Source organism: Anolis carolinensis, chromosome 2 (genome assembly GCF_035594765.1).
Source record: "Anolis carolinensis isolate JA03-04 chromosome 2, rAnoCar3.1.pri, whole genome shotgun sequence".
NCBI classification, from domain to species: Eukaryota; Metazoa; Chordata; class Lepidosauria; order Squamata; family Dactyloidae; genus Anolis; species Anolis carolinensis.
Genome location: NC_085842.1, coordinates 252,926,925 through 252,950,679, shown reverse-complemented (window position 1 = coordinate 252,950,679; position 23,755 = coordinate 252,926,925). Strand labels below are relative to the sequence as shown.

Here is a 23,755-nt window from a genome sequence, read left to right as displayed (position 1 = left end):
CACCTGCTGAAATTCATTCTTCTACACAGTCATTAAAAGTGCAGAAGTTATTTCCAATATTCACTCTGACGATCCTAGGCCATTGCACATTAAATTAGCAATTCGATCTCCCAATACAATTTCTGACTTGTTAACTAAATTGCCTTCCACCCATGTTGTTATTTTTAAAAGATGCTAAATACATTGGGAGATCCAATCATGGCTCCCTCAGATATTTAATTATGCCCATAGTATTTGTTCTATAATAGCCTTTGAAGGCATCCGGTCTCCAATGTCACAAAAGACTGGTCAGTTCTTAGACTAGAAAAGAAGACTCCTTGGGAAAGTACTCAGACATAATATTAATCGGACAGGTCACCGATTTATATTTGCCTCCTTGTTGTTTTGCAGAAGGGTTCAACTGTGAGTTTCAAACTCATTTGTCTTTATCTTCTGCAGCAATCCCTCTGTTACATACCATAGTAGCTGCCAAAAATAAAAATACTTTTCTCTTCCCATAACTTAGAATGGAAAGTATGTGCACCACTCTCCGGTAGTCTCTGAATTCCATGTTTATTAATTGCACTATGAACTTTAGTTTTCTGAATTTTGCATTGTATTATGCAGCCTTCTTAATCTGCTTCTAGAAACAATCAAGCTCTTGGTATGTTTGTGGTCGCTTCATACATGGAAATAGTCATGGATCATGAGGACAAAGAAGAGTCTATGATGGCATGGATCAGTGGGTTTCAATACATTTTCTGGGTAGAATAAGTGTTCATTGGATATGTTATAGAGCATTTCTCAATTAAGGAAGAATTAATATAGGTTGGGTGTGACTTATTCAGGCTTGTTCCATAGTTTTGATTTTGGCAAATGTAAGGCTATAGAGAGACTGACAGTCTGAGAAAGGAACAAGCAGGAGCACCACAGTTAGTGTCCCAAATGAAGAAGTGATTAGCTGGTGACAAAAGTTCTGGTTTTGGGAGGTTTTAGGAGTTCCAGATTCCAGGGGCGGGGGGGCTCAACATACTTGACAAGCTATCCTGAATACTTCCACTGGGAAATGTAGGTGCAGATAAAGGTGATTATATCCTAGGACACATTCTTTAAAGACTATTAGTGCAAAACCATTAGGTTCAGAAAGTGGATGTTCACATATAGAGGAAAATCACTTTTTCCATACAGCATTCTCTCCATCCTAATAATGTCATTCCTGCTTTCCTTTGCAGCTACCCCATTCCACCCCAAACTGTGCCAAAAGAGCATCAGTGAATTTTCAAAGGCGGGATATGCTCTTTGCCTTCATCAGATGTTTGTACTTCTCTGGATATAATCCAGTGTTGTTGATTCAGTTTCAAATAATTGAAGACTGAGAATTCTGTTCAGCCTTAAAGACAGACAATTTTGAAACTGCCTAAAAGCCATGATATATGCTGTCAAAATTACACATTTTTGATGGCTTTGAAGGAAGGAGCCACAGAACTGTAGTCTAGGGTCCTTTATCCCTTTATCCATTTGCAAACCAGATTTAGTGAGGAAAGATTAAATATTCTCCAGATTGCTAACCTATGAAATCAACTGTGAGTTGCTGAAACCATTCTGTTAACGAAAGTGATATAGTTTCCACATTAATCACATCAAGCGTACCTTGAATAAAAGTTTTTCAGCCATGCAGCATGTCTCAAGCTTTTGCAATGTAGACTATTGTTGAGAGAATTGAAGTGTTTTATTAACCTGTTCAACATTCTCTTAAATTTGTGTCTTGAACTCAAACAAAAAAATCCTGCTGTATCTATTGTGCATGTTTTTTTTTTCATGAGTAGTCTTCCTTCATTATACTTGACTTGTCCTGATTTTGCTTTGAAGTGATGTTTGCTTTTTACTGAAAGCATTACATCGAAACCTAGGTTATGTCATACAAAGAACTGCCATCTTTATAACTGCTCCATTATCTTGGGGTAGGACTTCCAAATGATGGAACAAATAGTATATTTTGTAAAATGTTTTTGATGAAGCCTCGTTCTTTGTTAAAAAATAAACCCATACATTGAATGCAACAAGAGAGAAACGGGAATTTAATTACTTAGATTGGCAGTTCAGTTCTGCCTAAGTGTCTCCTGACTTCAGTGTAATTTAATCTGAGATAATTGGGTATAAATTCTGTATATGTCTACTCAGAAGTAAGCAACCCTGAATTCACTGGGGCTTACTCTCAACGATGTGTGCATAGGATAACAACCTAAATGTGCTTTTATCTCTAGTGGCAGGCTGTCCTTTCTAAAGCAGAAAGGCAATTATTCCCAGTTAGGTACAGAATGTTTACTAATTAAGTGATCTCTGATAATCTGCTGCTGTTGTTTTTCCTTTCAGTACTTATTTTTCAGTTATTTAATTACTGTTTTTAGTGTTAGCTCTTCTAATGAATTGCTGACAAGTGCATAAAAACATAGCTAATGTCAGAAAAATGGCATGAACAAGTGAATAGGTTTGACATAAGTACCTCTTCAGTTCACATTGAAAACAGGCATCAGACTGAAGTAGCTTGTAAGAATAACTGGTTCTGCTGAAATAGGGATTCCCATTAGGATAAGTATCATATAAACCACTGCAAAGTTGTCATTTGTGGCCAGAAGTGCCAAACTGGATGAAGCACATGTTATGGGTTCCACTTAAGTCTCCTATGTTCATTCTGTTTTACATTAAACAAAAAAGCATAGTGCCTATATTAAGGTGCATTGTTCTTGTCTTGCAAGGTAGTTTTGAAAACACATTAAAAAGATTATATTTGGGGGGCATTTCTATACAGATTTACCAAAGGGTGGATCTCACTGGACAGAGTCAAGAATATTTCTAAATAAATAAGCAAAGGTACAGTGGCATCACTAGAGGAATGTAGACTACACCTGGTGACACCATCAGAGGAGGATGTATAAAATTTCTGTGAAGTGTTTCAGCCAAAATTAATTTTTTTATTAAAAAAACTAGCTGTGCCCGGCCACACGTTGCTGTCGCTTATGGGAGTCATTTGTTGGCCAATTAGAATAGCAGTGAATAACCTTGCAGCCTCAAAAGCCTGGCTGTTTCCTTCTTATGGGAATCATTGTTTGGTGAGCTGGAATACAATGGAATAGGCTTGCTGCTTGGAAGGCTTGCATTTTAGGGGAATAGTTTTTTGGGCTGCTAGAATTGCGATGAATAGCCTCGCTGCTTCAAAGCCTGGCTGCTTGCTACCTAGCGGAATCTTTGGTTGGTCAGCTTCAACAGTACAGAGTAGTATCGCTGCTTCAAAGCCTGGGTGCCTTCTACCAAGGTTAATCCTTTGTTGGTCTGGTTGAATTGGACTGAATAGCCTTGCAGCTTCAATGCCTGGCTGTGTTATATCTAGGGGAATCCTTGTTTGGCGAACTGGAGTAGCACCCTCAATCAAAGAGTTGCTTTGAAGCCTGGCTATTTGCTTTGTAGGGGAATTCTTGTTTGGCCAGCTTGAATTGCACTGAATAGTCTTGCAGCTTAAAAGCCTGGCTGCTTTCTACATAGGGGCATCCTCCGTTGACCAGGTTAAATGGGACGGAATAGCCTCGTGGCTTCAAAGCCTGGGGGTTTTCTACCTAGGGGAAATCTTGGTTGGGCAGGTTGAACAGCACTGAACAGCCTTGCTCCTTGCAAGCCTGGCCGCTTTCTACCTTGTGGAATCCTTGGTTAACCAGGTTGAATGGCAAGGAATAGTCTCGGTGCGACAAGTATAAATGCTGCAATTAGTCACCTTGATTAGCATTTAATGACCTTGCAGCTTGAAAGCCTGGCTGCTTCCTCCCTGAGGGAATCCTTTGTTGGGAGGTGTTAGCTGGCCCTGATTGTTTCCTGTCTGGAATTCCCCTGTTTTCTGAGTGATGCACTTTATTTTCTGTCCTGATTTTAGAGATTATATTGTTCTATTTTATTATGCCACAGTAATTTTTATATATTATATTTATAATCTTTACCTTTATTATTTGCTTTGAACTGGATTATATGAGACCCCTTCTACACAACTGTATAAGATCCACACTGAACTGGATTATATATCAGTATGGACTCAAGATAACCCAGTTCAAAGCAGATACTGTGGATTATATCTGCCTTGGCATTCTGAGTTATATAGCTGTGTGGAATGGCCCTGAGCCTACAATGTCATATCATCAAATTCAGATCAGATAATCTATATTTTTATCAGCAGCGTGGAAGAGACTTAAGTGAGGCCTAACTCTGCCTGTCGCCATTGTGGCTGAGTCAGTTGCTAGGAGTCGAAGGGGGCAGGGCCTAAAGGGGGCAGGGCCTACCCTTCTGACCAGCAGCCAGGGAGAAAATGGCTTTTCCACATCTTCTAATTTAGACTTTATTTTTCTAGGTTGTTTTGATTGAAAGACATAGATTGGATTACTATGTCTTTTGTGGCCAAATTTGGTGTAATTGGGTTCAGTGGTTTTGTTGTTTACTCCATAGTAAAACCGCACATTACATTTTTATATAGATAGATATCCCTGGCATCGTGTTTTGCCATGTGTGTATTCCTTCTCCCACATGTAGGCTTTTGGGTGACCCTCAAAGTCATGCACACTGCACTGTGCCTCCCTTTTCTTTCGACATGACGCCTTCCCTCCTTCACCCTGCACATAATTATTAATTGGGGGGTATAGGGATGACACCTCGAGTGACTGGACTAGTGGACACCAACCCACCATGAGTGTGGTGAGTTGGACCTCTGCCCCCAGACGGATGGATTTTGGAGTTCTTAGAATCATAGAATCTTAGAGTTGGTCGAGACCCCAAGGTCAATCCAGTCCAACCCCGTTCTGCCAGTCAGGAAAATACAACCAAGGCACTCCCAAACGTTAACAGCTGTCCAATGTAAAGAAAGATTCTGTTTGGCAGAGGTTTCAACTAGATGGCACTTGGGGTTTCTTTCAAATTCAAAATTCCATGACTATGATTCTAACTTGTGGAGGTGCATCCCAGTCTAGGTGCTCAGTATTATTAGCAAGACTGGAGATAGTTTGGGTAGAAGCTGCTGGAGAATTCAGTTATGCCACAGGTTGCACAGGGTATAGATGGCATGGGGTCCAGAACTGGGTCGCTTCTCTGCTGTGTACTGTCAGCTGCTTAATTTGCTATCAATAAAACTTATGATGTGGCAGTAACTTGTGTCAGCATTTGGCATTAAAAGAATGTTTGGGGAATCTTGGAACAATACCCAGTTGTTTCTCCATTATTTTGTAAAAGAGAGAAAGGAAAGATTAAGAGAAAAGAAAACATTAAACTAGGCTGTAGGTCGCCATGGAAGCAAATGGCAAATATTTTTGTTGTAGTAGTATTGTTGTTGTTAGCAGCCATTCTAATTGTAGGGGAAGTCATTATAACAGTACAGCTGATTCTTATTGTATTTTTGGAACCAGAAGCCACTTGAGTCTTCCTTTGCTAATGGCTTCCTCCTCAGTGACTATTTTGCTTTGCCATTAAATAGGTATGCAGTCTTATAAAGAATTAGGGTCTGGATTTGCAGCGTACACCCCTGCTGCTTGTCTACTCCCTTTTCCTTTCTTACCTATTATTTTTTGCTAGGAACTATGGTGGTGTGTCTTCTACTAAAAAGAAAAGAATAGAAAGCTATATAGTGCTGAGAAAACTATAGGTGTTTTAGAAAAACAATTCTGTGGACAGTGCTTTGTGTTAGTCAAATCTGATTTTTGTTTAGATTATGTAAAGAGTCATATTTAATGTACAAGAAACTAACCCATGAATGTTCAATGTTATCAAGCTGGATGATGTAGAGAAGTGTGCTACAACATGTGAAAGTAATTAAAAGAAGACTGCAGATATAATAATTACAATGTGGAGCAGACTGTGCTGGCATATACCCTGTTTCCCCTAAAATAAGACATCCCCAGAAAATAAGACCTAGTAGAAGTTTTGCTGAATTGCTAAATATAAGGCCTTCCCCGAAAGTAAGACCTAGCAAAGTTTTTGTTTGGAAGCATGCAGGATCAGTAAATGAACATACCATAGATTGTTGTACATGGAAATAAAGGTAGTAACAAGAAATAATAATAATATAATTATAACTTTCTTCTTTATCCCACCTCCATCTCCCAGAAGGGACTCAGGGCAGCTGACACAGGGACAAGCCCAACAACAACATAAATTTACATACGAACAGAAATTTAAAACAGTAATTTAAAAACAGTATAGCAATAAAATATAATATAGAAATTCTTGAAAGGATTCACAGTTTGGTTATGCTGGTTTGTGATGACAACTACTATACAGTAGATAATAAATTTTCATTTTTAAAAAATTCAACCATAAATGTGAATTCTTCTTTATGGAAAAATAAGACATCCCCTGAAAATAAGACCTAGTGCATCTCTGGGAGCAAAAATTAATATAAGACACTGTCTTATTTTCGGGGAAACAGGGTAGTGGAATTCAGAGCTCACTTTAATCATAAATGCTTCCCATCGTATGGGTGGTCACCGAGAATTGTCAGTCTTGCTCCCTGAAACACTGGTTATAACAGTATTTAAACAAATAGCATTCTAAAGGCAGTTTTGGGTACCCTTTCCCTTTGCGTTAGTGAGATTCTGTGGTGCCAGAATAACATGGTTTTAAGAGAAAAACGGGTCCTTCTCTGAATTGAATCTTATTTAATGATTCTGTCTCAAAAGAATGTGGTAACTCTTTCCACAAATTTGATGCAAGATTGCTAGGGAAAAAAATCTTAATATTCCAGGTTTTTTGCAATAGAAATTAAACTGGCTTTTCACTTTTGTATGTGTTTTAAATTAATTTTCTGTTTTCATTTTATCACTTTGGATCCTGCAGTGTTTTGTTCTGTAGAGCAAATTAACACAGTGTTTTGAAAAGGATTAAAATGTCAAGAGACTTCTTTTCAGCTCACAGTCTGAGGCTTGAATAATCTTTTCTCTATTTTTGATTGGTCTAGGAAAAATCATCATGCTAGATGAAATAAAAAAACTTGAAGATTGAATTCAGTGTAAAAAATTTAAAAATGCAAGCCTTTTAGATCAAAACTGGAAGTTCTGGTTTGAAAAAAAGATTCTTCACTCTTTTTGTCACATGTTTCATGGACTTTTTGCCAACCATTTTGTATAAAGTTACTGCTAAGAATTGTGGTTTTTTTAATCCTGAAAGTTCCAAAGTGAGGCCAGAAAATATTTGCATTGTACTGACATCACTCCAGAATAATGATGATGCCTGAAACAGAGTGCATCTAGTTCAGTTTGACACTTCTTTAACTGCCATGGCCCAATGCTATGGAATCTTGGGATTTGTAGTTTTTGAGGCACTCTTGGACAGAAAAGGCTAAAGACTTGTAAAAGCACAATTCCCGTGATTCTGCACTATTGACCCAAGTGGTGTCAAACTGCATGTGTAAATGTCCCTGTGAATTTTAAAAAGGGTGCTTTTATAAATCATAATGATAATAAATTATGGCTGCTGGTAAGTTTGCTTTTGTTGTATCCCTAACGACTGACTTTTCCCTTCCCACAGTGCATCCCGGAAAAAGATTGAAGTTGAGGGGCATGTTCTTTACAAAAGCGTCACTTGTTATTATTTTAGGCAATACAAAGGCTAGGAGCCACATTTGGCTGCAGATCTACAGACTCTTTTAACTCGGGATTCAAATCATTGATGGAAATGGAAAGCCAGGGTAACTACTCGCGATAGATCTGGGTCCCTTTCATATTTCAAAGTTACAGTGTTATTATTGCACTTTAACTGTCACAGCAACATCTTTGGAATCTTGGAATTTTCAGTTTAGAGAAGGTGGGATGTTTAGACTTCTCGGGCAGAGAGATTTAGTGTCTCGCCAAACTACAAATCTCAGATTCCTTTAGGTGCAGCCATGGGAGAATCAAAGGAGTACATTTGTGTAGTGTGAGAGGGCCTCAGTCCATCTAGAGCAGTAGTTCCCAATCTTTGGTCCTCTAGATGTTTTGGACTTCAGCTCCCATATTTCATAACAGCTGGTAAAAACTGCTTGGGATTTTTGGGAGTTGAATGGGATGATCAAAGGTGAGAACCACTAATCTAGAACCATGGGCACACTTTTACCCAAGTGTGGCCTCATGTACATAAAAACTGTCCCAACTGACCTAACACACATTGTTTTCCATAGGTTCTTCATTGTGGAGTCCTTGCTCAGTGTAATTGTTTTTGCACCACTGTCCCATCTTGACTTTTATTAGGAGTGGGGGATGACAGAAATAATTGGCTGCAGGCAATACTGGACTTATATGTCTCTGGTTCCTCATTGGAAAAAACAAACCTACCTTCCTGATTTGATGGATTTCTAAACTACACCATGGCATAAACTATAAATACCTTATTGGAAATCTTAAATTTTACTGTACAGTAACACTTAACATGCTTTAGTGGTCATTGTTCCACATATGAATATTCCCAGTGTGTTGTTTGAACATAAATCATAAAATGTAAAAATGATGTACTATCATAGATTTTTTTTTCGTGTCAGGAGCAACCGGAGTTGCTTCTGGAGTGAGAGAATTGGCCGTCTGCAAGGACGTTGCCCAGGGGACGCCCAGATGTTTTGATGTTTTACCATCCTTGTGGGAGGCTTCTCTCATGTCCCCGCATGGAGCTGGAGCTGATAGAGGGAGCTCATCTGCACTCTCCCCGGGTGGGATTCGAACCTGGCAGCTTTCAGGTCAGCAACCCAACCTTCAAGTTACGAGGCTTTTATCCCCTTGGCCACCGGGGGCTCCTACTATCATAGATAAATTCAAAATATTGCTTGTTTAAATGACACTTTAACAAAATGTTAAAATTTTTCTGTTCCTGATTTGAAAGTATTATTTCCTGTTTAATTGTGCGGTACTTACTTTGAAAGTAGTTGTTATACTCCAGAAACTTCATTTTTGTGATTGCCAGAAACTGTTGAATTGGTTGGGACTGTATGAGATACAGTATTAACTGAAAAACTATAGCAAAATGAGCTGCAGAATGTCCTGTAAAAACAAAGTTTTGGCAGTTTAATAAACCTTTTCCACATTTTTATGATAAAAGCAATTAGAAAATGACATTTATAACCCAGGAACAAAAATCGTGTTACATTGTGTTGTAAGAGGATGAGCCTTTTCCTGTACCCAGGAATATGCATCTATTATTTGAGCCGAGAGGCAGGGCACGAGCAATACAGGAATCCCTTCAAACATGCACAATGTGCAGAATCTTATTGATCCACTCTTGCCATTCTGAGTGATTGGTTCAACATCTTGTCCCTAACTGAAAATTTGATTTAGAAATTGCAGCATATTTCCTAACATGCTGCTTCAGCAGTTGTTTATTGACTCTCCTTCAAATGTCTAGAAATTTGTTATGCCTCTGGCGACACATGTGTTCATCATCTTACAAGCAGAAAAAACATGGTTCCTTTCTTAAGGAACTGTTTTATTCAAAGCAGTTTTGTACAGCCATTTTGTTTACTGAAAGAACGGCCAGAATTTGTCACATGGCTAACAAATGACTCCCAGGAACTTATCTGGCACCTCATTGCCAATTTCTGTTTACTCTGAATTTTTTTTTTGCCTCAAATGGCCAATTAAACCCAAGTTCAAACCCTGTCACTTCTGGTTTTATAGAAAGACACCTTGAAGCTTCAAACAGGTTGGGGGAAGATGATGCAGAATGACAAATTGCAGTCTTGAATTATTATTATTATTATTATTATTATTATTATTATTATTATTATTATTATTTTATTTCTTACCTGCCTCTTCTCACAGCTTGTGAGGAGTGAGGAAAGCGAGGTCCATAGATCACCTACAGTTTCAAAAGCTGCTCTGCTGGACTTCAGGTATCAAAATATGTGTATTCTTTTCTTTCCGAAAAAGGCCTCTTCTAGACATAAAATGGCCCAGAGGGCAAAATTGTGATCAAGTTGTCTCCTCATATTTCCTAGGGTAGCATCTGGACCAAAAAATAAAATAAAGAAAAATCAAACTTTAGGGAAGGATGCACAGGTGTCCAATGTAGCCCCCTAAACACCATTTCCCCCCAGACAGTATAATTGACCATTTGGGGACAACAAATAAGGTCATGAGAGGGCAGATCTAGTTTACGTTTAGTGTGTAAAGTCCACATACTTGTTAAACATGTTTTTAATGGCTTATTTTGAAGATTACATTTCTAAATTTAAAGACCAATGACAACATTTCAACTTGACTTCATTGTACTTTGTACTGCAAAGGGAAGGCAGTATGTAAATGTACATGTCATTGCCAAAATATGCATATGTCATTAAGATATCACAAATGTAATAAAATGGGTTTTAAATGTTCAAAAAGTACTTGTTTGAGGACGTCTTATTTATATGGGGGGAAAGTATCATCAGTATTGTAAAAAAATTGAAATAAAACAATTGCTAGATTTAGTTTTGTAGAAAATACACCTCTCCTGTTGTTTGGATTTTGTACATCATCAAGTTTTGATAATGCATGCTTGGGGCTCTTTCAAAAGGTGAGTGCAAAGGTGATATGCCTAATAACGACATGTTGCATAACCATCTCTTCCTTAAATTGTTTGCGATGGTAATGAAGTATCTTTTTTGTTTGGTGAACTGAAAGGTGATAATTGCCAACACAGTCTGCTGTTCTCAACTCAACAACTGTATTCATTTTGACTTTTCTGTTTCCTCAGCTTTAACTTCAATTTGTGATTTTTTTAAAGAATCCACACAATTATGTTAAAATGTGTCCCAAACAAATTTCTCCCCCATCCCACTTCTATCCCCTTTCTTTGTCACCACCTCCCCCTGTTGTATTTACTGAAAGCAGAAAGAGTTGTGGGAAGATCTGTGGAAAGCCATAGCTATTGAATGTGACATTCCTTGTTTCATTCAAACCACATGTCCATAACAAAAACATGACATGCTTCACATGCACTGTAAACTCTTGTAGGAAAGATGAGTCTAGGGTTTTCATGTCTCATCCTTCTCTGTTGCTTCTTCAGACCTCTGGGCAGGCTCTGCTTTCTAATAGTTCCTGTGAGTATTTTCTGGTTATTCTTAACATAATAAAATTGTGGCCATTGGGTTCAGAGAGAAAAAAAATTAAAAGCCCATTAATGGATTTCAGTAACAAGATGATAATGCCACCCGTACTTACCAGGGACACCATGTCTATTACCCAAATTCATTAAAAGGTTAGCCCAGGATGGCCCATCATCTCAAGTATTGGAACACTCTGGATATATAACAATTATCCTTAGACCATATGCCACCAAATCTCCTTGCTAAGTTAAGGACACTTCGCTTCCCATTACATTCCATCCCCAACCTTCAAGAGAACACTATCTTATGGATATAAAATTATGGATGTAAAATCCCTATATGCCAACATGGACTACAAACAATCAAGAACATAATTCCAAGTAGGACCTAACAAACCTAGCCACTGAAGTTTGACACTTTGTTCTCATACACAACTAATTCGCTTATGATAAGAACATATAATTTTAGGTTAACAAGGCACACCCATAGCACCGTAATGCACCAACATCTTCATGGCTGAGCTGGATTAATGTTTGCTTAACTACTACACCCAGAAACCTCCTCTACCTGATTTACATTGATTCTGTCTTTATAATTTGGACTTTCCACCAGAATATTAACAACTTCCTCCCTACTATTAATCTCAGCCTGGAACTATCCACCATCCAGCTGTACAGTGGACATCCAGTGCCACACTACATTGCAAAACCACTGACTGCTTACATGCCTACAGTTTCTTGTCTGAGCATACTATGAAATCCATGGTTAATAGCAACTGTCCAATACAATTGTGTATGTTCATACCCACAAGCAGGCTTGTAGGCAGGATTTTGTTTTGGGAGGGGCTGGGATTTTGGTTCGGGGGGGGGGCTGAGTCTGAGTGGGAGAGGGTCTACCCTAGCAAACCTTTTGTATTGTTATCCCAATACCCCCATGCATATGGGATATATTGAGCATGGTGATCAGATCATGATATGAATAAACATAACAGTTTAAATAATAAATGTAAGGCCTTCTCGCGGACCACCCTGAGAATTTCGGGGGGGGGGGGGCTGAAGCCCCTCAAGCCCCCCCCCCGGCTACATGCCTGCCCACAATATAGGGATACAAAATTTATGGAATTATCCCACCATATGATGTAAAAAACAAAACAAAAAAGACTCCAAGTCCATAAGTCAAGACTTTACCAGAACTAATCTATCACAAAATGGACTAAAGTCTGGAAATGGTGGCACTCACTAGTCGTCATATAATGATAATAATAATAATAATAATAATAATAATAATAATAATAATAATAGCAACAACAACTTTATTTTTGTACCCCTCTTCCATCTCTCTGGAGGGACTCAGGGCGGCTTACATGGGGAGGGGCCCAATCAACATAGTTAAAATATAACACACTAAAATACATAAACAATATCATAAAACAAAATAAAACAACAAGAATTACAACAGAATAAAAAGGCAACTGTGGTATCAAACCAACAACCAATGAGCCTGAAATAAAATCAATTTCTGGGCATGGGTGGGCAGACTGGTGCAAATCAATTTTGAGGATAGGCTGATGGGTAAAGTGCATAAGTTCGGTGGTAAAATTAGGGATACAGGGCAATGTAAAAAAGCTTCCAACAGAGACCACTAAGATGTATCATCAATATGTTGTGGACAGTAATGCTGCCAATTCAAGGGCTCTTGGTGGCAGGCCTTTCACCTACCTGTAAACAACCCCCTAAACTCAAATTGTTCTTTATATGTGTTTCCTTTAAGTAACAAGGGACACATAAAAATTGGTGAAGGGAATTGAAAAAGGAAAAGTGGCAGTAAAGGATCTTTAGCCATTTGAAGAGAAAAGGCTAAGACTGGTTAGATTTTTGTTTGCTAAAGATCTCAGAAATGTAAGCATTTGATTTTTCCCCCCTTAAGGATGTTGGAAAAGTGGATTAAATTTATGGTCTGAATTTGAAACAGAAGTTTTACTGAGAAGCAAGACTGGTCAACAGTTCCTGTTTCTAGTCTTACAATAGCTACAAAGAGAGCCATTTTTGGGACATAATTGTTCCCAATTTGAGTTTATCATGTGAATTTCACCATGAATGTGTATGTGAATCTGAGAGATCTACTGTTTATATTACCAAGTAGTGCAAGTTTGGAGAGGAACAATAGTTCGCTGATAGAAGTCACATTTTGCACACAGAAGGTCCCTGGTTCAGTTTTGGGCAGTTCCAATTAAAAGGATTGGTTCATGCCTAAAGGAAGTTCTAATCCAAGATATCTGAAGAACATGGACTGTAAATGTCCAATGTAAGCTATTGAGACTTAAATGTGGCCAGGAAGAAGGAATTTAAAGCTCACCTTGAACTTTCAGGACAATTATATAAAATGGAAGAGTAAAAGATAAATAATTGATTTCTGGGGGAAGGGGGTTTGGTTGCTCGTTTGTGGTTTTCAGCACTATGGTGATTGTATAGTTTTCAAAATCCAAAGATTTTTTTCTTTTGTTAGTTTTATCGTGTAAACCACTAGATGGCAATGTAATAATTGTTCTTTCTGTGAAGTGTGTAGTGTTCAGAACAAATGTTTTCTTTTTAAGTAGATCTGTGCAAGCTCAGCATTTCTGTCCAATGAACACAGAAGGCTAGAAATTCTACTTTTTACTCCAGATTTCTGTAGCTACTTAAAACATTTTCTGCATTTCATTATAATTTACTATACTGTATACCAAAATGGCAAATTTAAAGAATTTTTGATCAGTTGTGCCAATCAACTTCAATTAATTAGTGAACATATATCATATTAGATATAGATACATACTACTCTATTATCTATAAGGCTATACAAAAGATTGTTCAGAGAGAACAGTTTGCATTCCAGAATAAGCTTGCAAACCAGAGTACAGCTAGATGTTGGGATCCATACTTTTTTTGGAAATTTGCATAGTTCTTTACAAAAAAGAAAACAGATGCAAAAAAAATTGCTTTTTCCCCTCTTGTCCTTTCTTATGTATGATATTCTCACCCTCTTTCTATGTCTCTGCATGTATTATGGGTTTCTACAACACATACATCTTGTCCTGGTTGCTGTGTGGTTCACTTAAGGATTAGCATCTCTGTAGGTTGCGTAGTTTAGGACTCTTGTTGGATTTTGTTTTGTGAAAACATAGAGCCTCACTCAAATTATATGTAATCTTTTGTAGATACAGCTTTTTATTGCTTTATTTGAAAGTAATGTAAATTATTTGACGTTGCGTACATTTTAACCAGTTTCCCCACTCTTTTGTTGATTTTTCATCAAGAGCTCATTGTGCCATCTGTTGTCAATTTCTGGACTGGGGAGTCACAACACTGATTTGAACAGCTTTATTTCTACTCTTGGCTTCACTTCTGCAGATTACAATTCTAAACTCCTTGAAAATGTGAGTACATTTGAATGTTGGCTATAAAGATTACAAAATATATCATCATCCAACATATATGCTTGCCCAGTTGCCAACGGCTTTTCTGGCAAAGACCTCTTCACCTTCTTACTGACTTTGCAGTGTGCATTGGAACTCACTTATCAGAATGCCTCTTTTTGACATCTTCATGGCCCTCAGTCTGGATTTCAAATGTTTGAAATGCGTTACTGAAGACTGGACTTTAAGTGTGAATTGTCAATATCCTTGAGCTGCCTTCAGTAGCATTCTGAACCTCATATTCATATTATGTTATACTAGTATCCTGAGCAAAGTGAGGATGTGGTTGTTCAGTCACGCAATAAAGGAAGAAAGTTGGCTAACCAAAGTTAGTCTGGAAAAGTGCTGCCTTGCCAAAGATACATAGAAGTAGTTCTCCCCTTCTAATGAATGTAGGAACAGTGAGTAGGGAGCTTAAAACTTCTCTTACCTTTCCTGCTAATAGGAAGAGCATATAAAAGGAACTTTTAATTTTTTAAACTTGCTTCTTCTGTGAAACACTTGATTCAACTCCCAGGATGCCATGAAAGCGCAGTCACCTTAGATTCCATCTCTCTTAAATTGGGCAGGAGATTGGATTGAACTCAGTCCCTCAAGGGCATTTGCTTCAATGCTTTTGAATGCAGCATAAAAGCAGAGGCCAAGCCCTGTTTGATTTCCATATCCTTTTTGCCCCTCACTGAACTAAAAGCAGGGGTAAGATTTTCAGCAGGCACCATTTGTTGAAATATATCATATATATTTTCTTGCTTGAAAATATATATATATATATCTTGCATAAACAATGATCAAAAGCTTTTGTTCACATAAAGCTGAATTAGATGACTATTCAAAATCATCTTGCTTGAGTTTATGGAGCATATGTTAATAGTTATAGTGAAAGTATGAGAGAAGGATTCTTAATGATGAAATTAGAATAGTTAATTAAAGTAGAGGTAGGAGAAGTCCAGAAATCTTGATTTTGCTGTTATTCCACTTCCATCAGCCCTAGCTAAGTGAGTCAGCGGTGAGACATTGTCAAAACGACAGTCCAGTGACATCTGGAAAGGAATGCTTTGCCTTCTGATGAATTGAAGGGTTTTAAAAATATCACTGCACTCCAATAGGTATATATTAACTAAACATCCATATACAGTAGAGTCTCACTTATCCAAGCTAAATGGGCCGGCAGAAGCTTGGATAAGCGAATATCTTGGATAATAAGGAGAGATTAAGGAAAAGCCTATTAAACATCAAATTAGGTTATGATTTTACAAGTTAAGCACCAAAACATCATGTTTTACAACAAATCTGACAGAAAAAGTAGTTCAATACACAGTAATGTTATGTTGTAATTACTGTATTTACGAATTTAGCACCAAAATATCATGATATATTGAAAACATTGACTACAAAAATGGCTTGGATTATCCAGAGGGTTGGATAAGTGAGGCTTGGATTAGTGAGACTCTACTGTAGGTACCTTTTTTGAAAATGTCAGTAAGTGAAAAGAGAATTTCCATGAAATATGCTAAAGTTGCCAATAATTCTTAGCAGGATAAATTATTTCCCCTGATACGTAATGTATCACAATCAAAACATATTTAGTTGTTCCTACTTAACCTTTGATTAAAGTTTATTAAATGTTTGATTAAACTTTCTCTGACAAATTCAGACTTTTGACTGATTTAGAGACTTAAGAAATTTAGAAGACTTTACATCTCTTGAACTGGATCCTTTTTTGATCTCAAATCAATTAAGGGAGATTACTCCCAGTTCTTTGTTTAGTATATAGGTTACAGTAGAGATATGGGTTATTAAGTCCACTCAGAACTGCAGATCCAATAGGGATCTTTGAGTCCCCCTCGGGAGAGATAAAGCAGAGTATAAATAAATGCAACAATAACAACAATTTTTACTGAACTATTTTTCCATTGGTAATATGATATTGACTTTATTTAACAGGTAGTCTTATCTTTGGTGACAGAACTCAGAAACCAATTTAATCAATTCAAAAGTCAACAGAGGTAGGTATTATTAGCTTATAATTTTAATAGTTCTTTGCAGATTTTTTAGGAGATCTTTGTTCTTGGATAGAAAAATGCTTAATATTTTCAAATTCAGGCAATATCTAATTAATTGAAATTAAAAAGGCATGGATCAGTCTGTGGTTGCTGGTGGCTTTCAGTCAGTGGGTATAATCTTGTTCCAGGTTTTAGTCAGAACTTTAAACGATCTAGTCTGAGTTCTTAACTCTTACTGCAAAATAGGTTGAGTACTTAGATACCTCCTTTAAATTTCAGAGTAAAATCCAATGCTGATTAATTACTCCACTAAAAGGGGAACTATAAGTGGTACAAGCCAATTAAACCCTGATTCTTTTCCCTCTTCCATGTTTCAGCAGAGCTACTTGTTTATAATGTCATAGTTCCATTCCAGTAATAGGATTGTCTTAGTCCATTGCTGAATCAGAATCAAGGTACAGTTTGCTCTTCTTGTCAACTCTGTAAGGAATAGAATTCAGGTGCTTGAAGTTAATTCAAATAAATCACAGGACCTTTAGTAGTCAGGTGCTCTTTCTATAGTTAAGTTCCTGCATCTCCTGAACTCAGTCCCCATTCTCCATAGCCACTGATGGCTTTTGGCTTTTGGCACCACATCCTACAGTGGTTGAAATAAAATTTTCCCACTCTCAAACCAATTTGAATTACGGTCCTCTGGAACTCATAATTTAGACATAGTATAATTTAGTATCATATTAGTATCATATTAATTTTCCTGCAGGTAAATTATCTATTGTTCTTAAAAAGACTCCAAAATATCAGAAAGCTGATAGACTATTAAATATGTACTCTCATAATGGAGATTTTAGGCAGGGACTAAACATAATAAATAAATCTAAAACTGCCAGTGTCTGCATCTGTCTATGCAATGTATAGGTATATCATGGAATTTTGTGCTTTAAGAGATAAGCTCTTCTTTTTTCAATGATCCAGCACTGTATTAATGTGTAACAATTTATTTATTTATGCATTTATTTATTGAATGTATTGTAGCATGTGCCACATCTCTACTGCTAGTATAACTGAAGTCTGTTCTGTGTTTGCTATAAATATAGATTGCAAATAGATGTGTTTTAGTTCTTTGCAGAAGTGTATTTTAATGAACACATTTATGTAGAAAAACTAAAATATTGTCTGTTAACCAAACAAGATTTTATTTCTTTCTCCAGTATTTCTTCTCGAATAACATCTATATCCCTCCTCTGCATGCCTCTCATAACTTTGCCTGATGTCATACCATTAGTTGAAGCTCTTCTTAGTTACCATGATGGTGGATCACAAGAAGTCCTCCATTCTACATTTTTAGAAGCTGTGAACAAGGCCTTGTTACAGTAAGTAACCTATACAATATTGAGTGTTTCCCTTCCCTTAAAATGGATGTTAAATTAGGAAGTTGACTGTCTACTGAAATTAATTTTTCATGCTTCAGGTATCAACTACAACAAAATATATGATACAGTGATAAATTAATTCTATGGGATAACTTTCCTTGTACCCTTTTAAATAAGTATTTTTGATTTAGTATTCTCAGGTAAAAAGGTTTGCTTATTAATACTTGATCCAAAGTGTACTGCTTTCTGGGGGTTTTTTTTTTGTCCTGTGCTGATAAATTATATACATACAGTTAGCCCTCTGTACCCACAGATTCTGCATTCATGGATTCAACCAACCATGTCTCAAAAATATTTGTGCAAAAAAATCCCAAATTAAACCTTGATTTTGCTGCACACTGAGCACTGTGCTGATGTGTTGGGCATACCTTGGCCATACCATTGCATAATGGGAGTTGAGTATCCATGGATTTTGGTATACACAGGTGGTTCTGGAACCAAAGCCCAACAAATGCCAAAGACTCACTGTTAAACAAGTAAAGTCAGAAAATTGTAAATTATGTTGCGTGTGATCCTATTTGGACTACTGTAACACACTCTGTCTGAGGCTGCCTTTGGAAACTGTACAGAATGCGCTGGCCAAAATGCCAACTGTGTTTAGATATGTGGACTGTATAACTCAGTTGTTTAAACAGCTACGCTGGCTCCAAGTTTATTTCTGGGCACAATTTAAAGTGATGGTCATAGCCTACAAAACCTTATATGATTTAGGTCAGGACTATCTGAAAAACCACTATATCAATTTGCCAAAACCTTGAGATTTACAGGGAAATGCTTTATCTCAGTCCCACCACCATCACAAGCTTTCTTTGTGAGGCATGAAAGAGAACCTTCTCAATGGCTGCTCCCACTGTCTGGAACTCTAGGCCTCTGGTTTCCTTTCACTGGCAGGCAAAACATTCCTGTTCAAGTAGGCTTTTAACATTTAGGCAGGGAATCTTTTTATAGGGTTATTTTATTCTTTCTAATCTTGTATCTGTTTTGAAAAATGTTTATGCTGTTTTATCTTTGAATTGTTTTTAGAGTATTATTGTGAATTCTTAATTGTTTTGGAAGCCATCTTGAGTCCAGTTCTGGGAGGAATGCAGTAGACAAATGAAACAAAAAATAATTCATAAAATCTAATATCCTCTCAGAATAGCATAAATATCTTGATGCAGACCTATGTTACACTGACTCATATACAGTATTTATCATGTAGCAATCACATTTCAAATGCCTTTTTTACTGAAAAAGGGGGTATGTGACTATTACATGATGAAAAAAATTGTACTGCTGGCAGACGATCTACATTGAATGTAGTTAACAGAGGAACTTAGCTTCCTTATTGTAAACAATCTAGCTAGTGTGGGAAAGACTCCAAGTTTCCTTCATGTGTCTTTCTGCACTATACACACAACAGTTTTGCGCACACAGTGGGCTCCCCTTTCAGCTATGACACTTCACCCACTTGCTGAAAGAGGAGTGGGCACACGGGCGAGTGAATTGCTATAGCTGAAAGGGAGTGGATGCGCAAGCGAAGCTGTTTTTCATATCCACACAGCTGTTCTCCATTCAGCTACGGCGCTTTACTCAGCTAAGTCTAAAAACACTGGGTTGAAGTGAAGCCGGTATTGTCACTCTCTCTTCAATCTAGTGCTTCTGGATTCATCCAAGTGAAGCACTGTAGCTAAAAGAAGAGCGGGCTTGTTGCTTGTACAGTGCAGCAAGTCACCTGAAGAGGGAAGCCTGGAGTCTTCTTTGTGCTACCTAGACTGTTTACAGCAGGGAAACTGCCTTCCTCTGTTGAGTGACTACACTCTATGCAGATTGTCTACTAACAGTACATTGGGGTGATGAATCAAGGTTGCAACAAATATGCAAGGAAATAAAAAAATACTGATTTGGGAGGCCAAAAAAGGGTGCGGCTATTACGCTGTGATGACTGTTACATGATGAAATCTCAGCACTGATGTTGTCATTTCATATACAGCAACAGGAACATAGCCAGACCTTTCTTGCTCACCACAAAGCACGAAATGGCCATACAGGCCAGGGTGACTTTTGTGGCCTTTTAGTAGGAGATGTGAGGGGGAGGGGGTATTTTGTGTCAGGAGTGACTTGATTTGAAAGGAATATCAACCATGACAGCACCGAGTGTAAGGGTGAAATCAAAAGCACAATTCAAAGTGCTGGCTTTGGCCTATAAAGCCCTAAACAGTTCTGGCCCATCTTATCTGTCCGAACGTATCTCCCCCTATGAGCCTGCCCAGAATCTAAGATCATCTGGGGAGGCCCTGCTGTCGATCCCACCTCCTTTGCAGGCGTGATTGACGGGGACGAGAGACAGGGCCTTCTCAGTTGTGGCCCTCAGGCTGTGGAACTGCCTCCCCAGTGACATCAGATCTGCACCCTCCCTCATGGTCTTTAGGAATAAACTAAAAACCTGATTGTGGGACCAAGCCACAACAGCAATTAAAGACACTGAACAATACGTGAAATGGAGAACTGACATTGGATTGACACTTTCGGATTCTGTGATTTTAACTGTTTTTACTTGTGATGTTTTAATCTGTTTTTACTTGGGATGCTTTAAATGCTATGGGTTTATCATTTTTAACATTATGTTCATTGCTCATATATTATGTTGTAAACCGCTTTGCGTTCCCTAGGGGAGGAAGGCGGTGTATAAATGATGTAAGTGAATAAATAAATAAATAAATGTGATTTATTTTGAAGGTTCTTTCCATTGTTCATTGTACTCCAGAAATAAATATATTTGCCAGTAAGCTCTGACATTTTACATATTCCTTTCTTTAATCTAGAAAAAAGATTTCATTATCTGAATCTGCTGTAGTGCAATTATGGCTTCGTCATCTTCCTAGTCTGGAAAAAGCAGTGCTTCAGACTCTTGGAAATTTAATCTCTAGTCAGCCATGTTCAGTACAAGAAATGGCATGCCTGATAAAAGATTCCTTACTGGTAAGTTTGATACATATACATTATTAAACTGATATAATTTTGCCATTCCTCACATATAGAGAAGATGTATACATTTAGGAGCAAACGGATACTGGCCCACATGGACCTAAGTCTTGTTCTTCCTTATTAGAACAGGCCCACTGAATCAGTGGGATTTATCTGTATGTTGAATTGCCATTTATAAATGGATTCAATGGGACTAGTGAATCAATTACTGAATGGTAATTACAAGCCTACCAGATTCCAGCCATAGGCTACTACCAATAAACAATTGTTCTGTAGCAAGATATACATTTAATATATGAACAAAATCTAGTTTGTGAAATTTGCATTAGTGAAGAACATATTTTTTAAAAAAAAATACTAACTCTCAGGGTCTAAAGCTGATAACTTCTTCCCTCCTAACTCATCTTAGTTAATAACCATTGTAATGTCCTTTCCCTGATGTCCCCTGCTTTGGCATTAAGAAAGATTACATCAGTTTACTAGCCAATTGTGAGATTTCCCTAGTTCCAAGTGCTTTTTATCTGATGTTTACAATGATCTTACAGAGTCCTACAAAAACTGGTGAACCAGCAATGAAACTGTTATGAGAGAAAACAGAGTCTGTAGAGTTCAGTTTTATAAGAAGTCATTTGAGGTTGTGTTTTATATCCAGAAGGCCCTTGTGTTTTCACAATCAAAGAAAAGGTCAAGAGATAACCCTATAATTTAGGCTAAAATAATGTAATGTCAAAAAGGTAGCCAGGACAATAATTGATGGTATGGAAATGACTTGAACATCATCAGGAGTTTGCCTGAGTGACTTAGTACAGTACAGCAGATATAACACTGAGCAGTATACAAAGCAGCAACCTTTCAAGTCTAGCTTTGTTAGTTAGAGAGTGCTGTGCTTTATTATGCAAGAAATACAATATCCAACACAGTTGTATTAGGGCTCCAAATGAAATTAAGGTGTGATGGTCTAGTAACTTCTAGTTTATATGGTGTGCTGTTACTTATGTTTCCATCCCTAGGGAAAAAAATGAAATTGGTAATGGAAATTCTATGGTTACTAGGAAGTATAAAAACAAAAGATAAGTGTTATAGTGGTTGCATATAGTGAAATGACCTCTATAAATATTATTTTGCCTTTCAGAAGTTGGTAACACTCTTTCTATTTCCAGATGGTTAAAACTGTGCCCCTAATATGGAATGGTATATTATTCACCTTACCAAAGAGTTGCATGAATGGCTTGTGTAAACTGCTTGTGGGAGTGTGAGACTATGTTTTAGCTTTTGTCAACAAGCTTTCAAACACACTTGTACCAATGCCTAATTCAGAAATATTGTGAAAAATCCCCTGGTCTTCTGTGTTTTCTTCTGTACAGTAACACTTGTGCAGCTCTCAACATCGCAGAAATGTTTATATAATATCATGAAGAATTGAAAGCCCTGGTCACTCATAGCCACAGCTTTTGATTTTAGCTGAACAAAAATGTTTGAGACCTTGATCTTGGCTTCTTTGATGTCCAAAAGACTGACATAGAATGAAGTTCTTCTGTCTGTCCCCTAAGTTCAGGACTTGCTAGCTTGAGCATAAGCACATATGAGAAGTAAGAAATACTAATCAAGAATGCTCTTGCCTATTTTGTTGGGATATATGCAACATTGTGTGAATGCATGAAACATCACTTGTGATAAACTCTAGAAAAGTGGATAAAGGGGGTAATGTCTTGTTTCTGATGACAACATTCCTGTCAACAAAAGATGCTAAAACAGCACACAGAAATCTCTCTGGTGTTGTCATCTTGCCCAAAGACACTTGAATAGGGAAATATAGAATAATAATATAATAACTTTATTTTTATACCCTGCCCCAGCTCCCCGAAGGGACTCGGGGCGGCTTACATGGGGCCTTGCCCGACACAACAATATAATAACAGTAACAAGACAATAAAACAAATATCCCAACAATAAAACATCAGCATCAATAAAACAGTCATAAAAATCAAAATACAGCATAAAATGTTAAAAACAGGAGACTAATACACGGATCTGGACCAAAGTGCAGAATATTTCAAAATGGGGAGAGGTAGTTTCACAGCTAAAATAGTCAATAAAGTGCAATGTAATAATGGCAAAGCATCAACGATGGAGCTATTGTTGAATGGGCAGATAAATCGAACCTACAACAATTAATCATCGAAGGCCTTTTGGAAGAGCCAGGTTTTTAGGCTCTTCCGGAAGGAGATGAGGGTAGGGGCCTGCCTGATCTCCCTGGGGAGCGAGTTCCAAAACCGGGGGGCCATGACGGAGAAGGCCCTCTCTCTCGTCCCCACCAACCGCGACTTCAAGGGTGGTGGAAGCGAGAGGTTGGCCTCCCCCAACGAGCGAAGAGAATGTACAGGTTCATAGGGGGAGATGCGGTCTCTAAGGTAGGTGGGTCCCAAACCGTTTAGGGCTTTGTAGGTGATAACCTGCACCTTGAATTGGGCCCGGAAAATAAACGGCAGCCAATGGAGCTCCTTAAACAGAGACGTTGAACGTGCCCTGTAATTCTCTCCAGTTAGAAGCCTGGCTGCTGAGCGTTGTACTAATTGTAATTTCCGGGCCGTCTTCAAAGGCAGCCCCACGTAAAGCGCATTGCAATAATCCAGTCTAGAGGTAACTAAGGCATGGACCACCATGGTCGGATCAGACTTCTCGAGGCAGAATAGATATGCATCTGGTGACACAGCAGTGCACTGTGTCACAATATGTTAATTAAGTAGTTGTGTTTAAACAGAGGCTGGATGGCCATCTGTTGAGGGTGCATTGAGTGTTCTTTCCTGCATGGCAGGGGGTTGGAGTAGATGGCCCATGTGGTCTCTTCCAA

At 37.8% G+C, this 23,755-nt stretch overlaps 1 protein-coding gene across 4 annotated transcripts in view; it reads left to right on the top strand.

Moving 5' to 3' along the window:
• Positions 1–23,755, top strand: part of fancc (FA complementation group C) — an 83,713-nt gene that overhangs the window by 30,685 nt on the left and 29,273 nt on the right. For all 4 annotated transcript variants that reach the window (XM_003216508.4, XM_008103220.3, XM_062972079.1 and 1 more), the window contains 4 exons: positions 14,346–14,465; positions 16,449–16,510; positions 17,716–17,877; positions 20,742–20,898. In XM_003216508.4, coding sequence (XP_003216556.1) covers positions 14,346–14,465; positions 16,449–16,510; positions 17,716–17,877; positions 20,742–20,898 — 501 coding nt within the window. The remainder of the gene's footprint in view (positions 1–14,345; positions 14,466–16,448; positions 16,511–17,715; positions 17,878–20,741; positions 20,899–23,755) is intronic.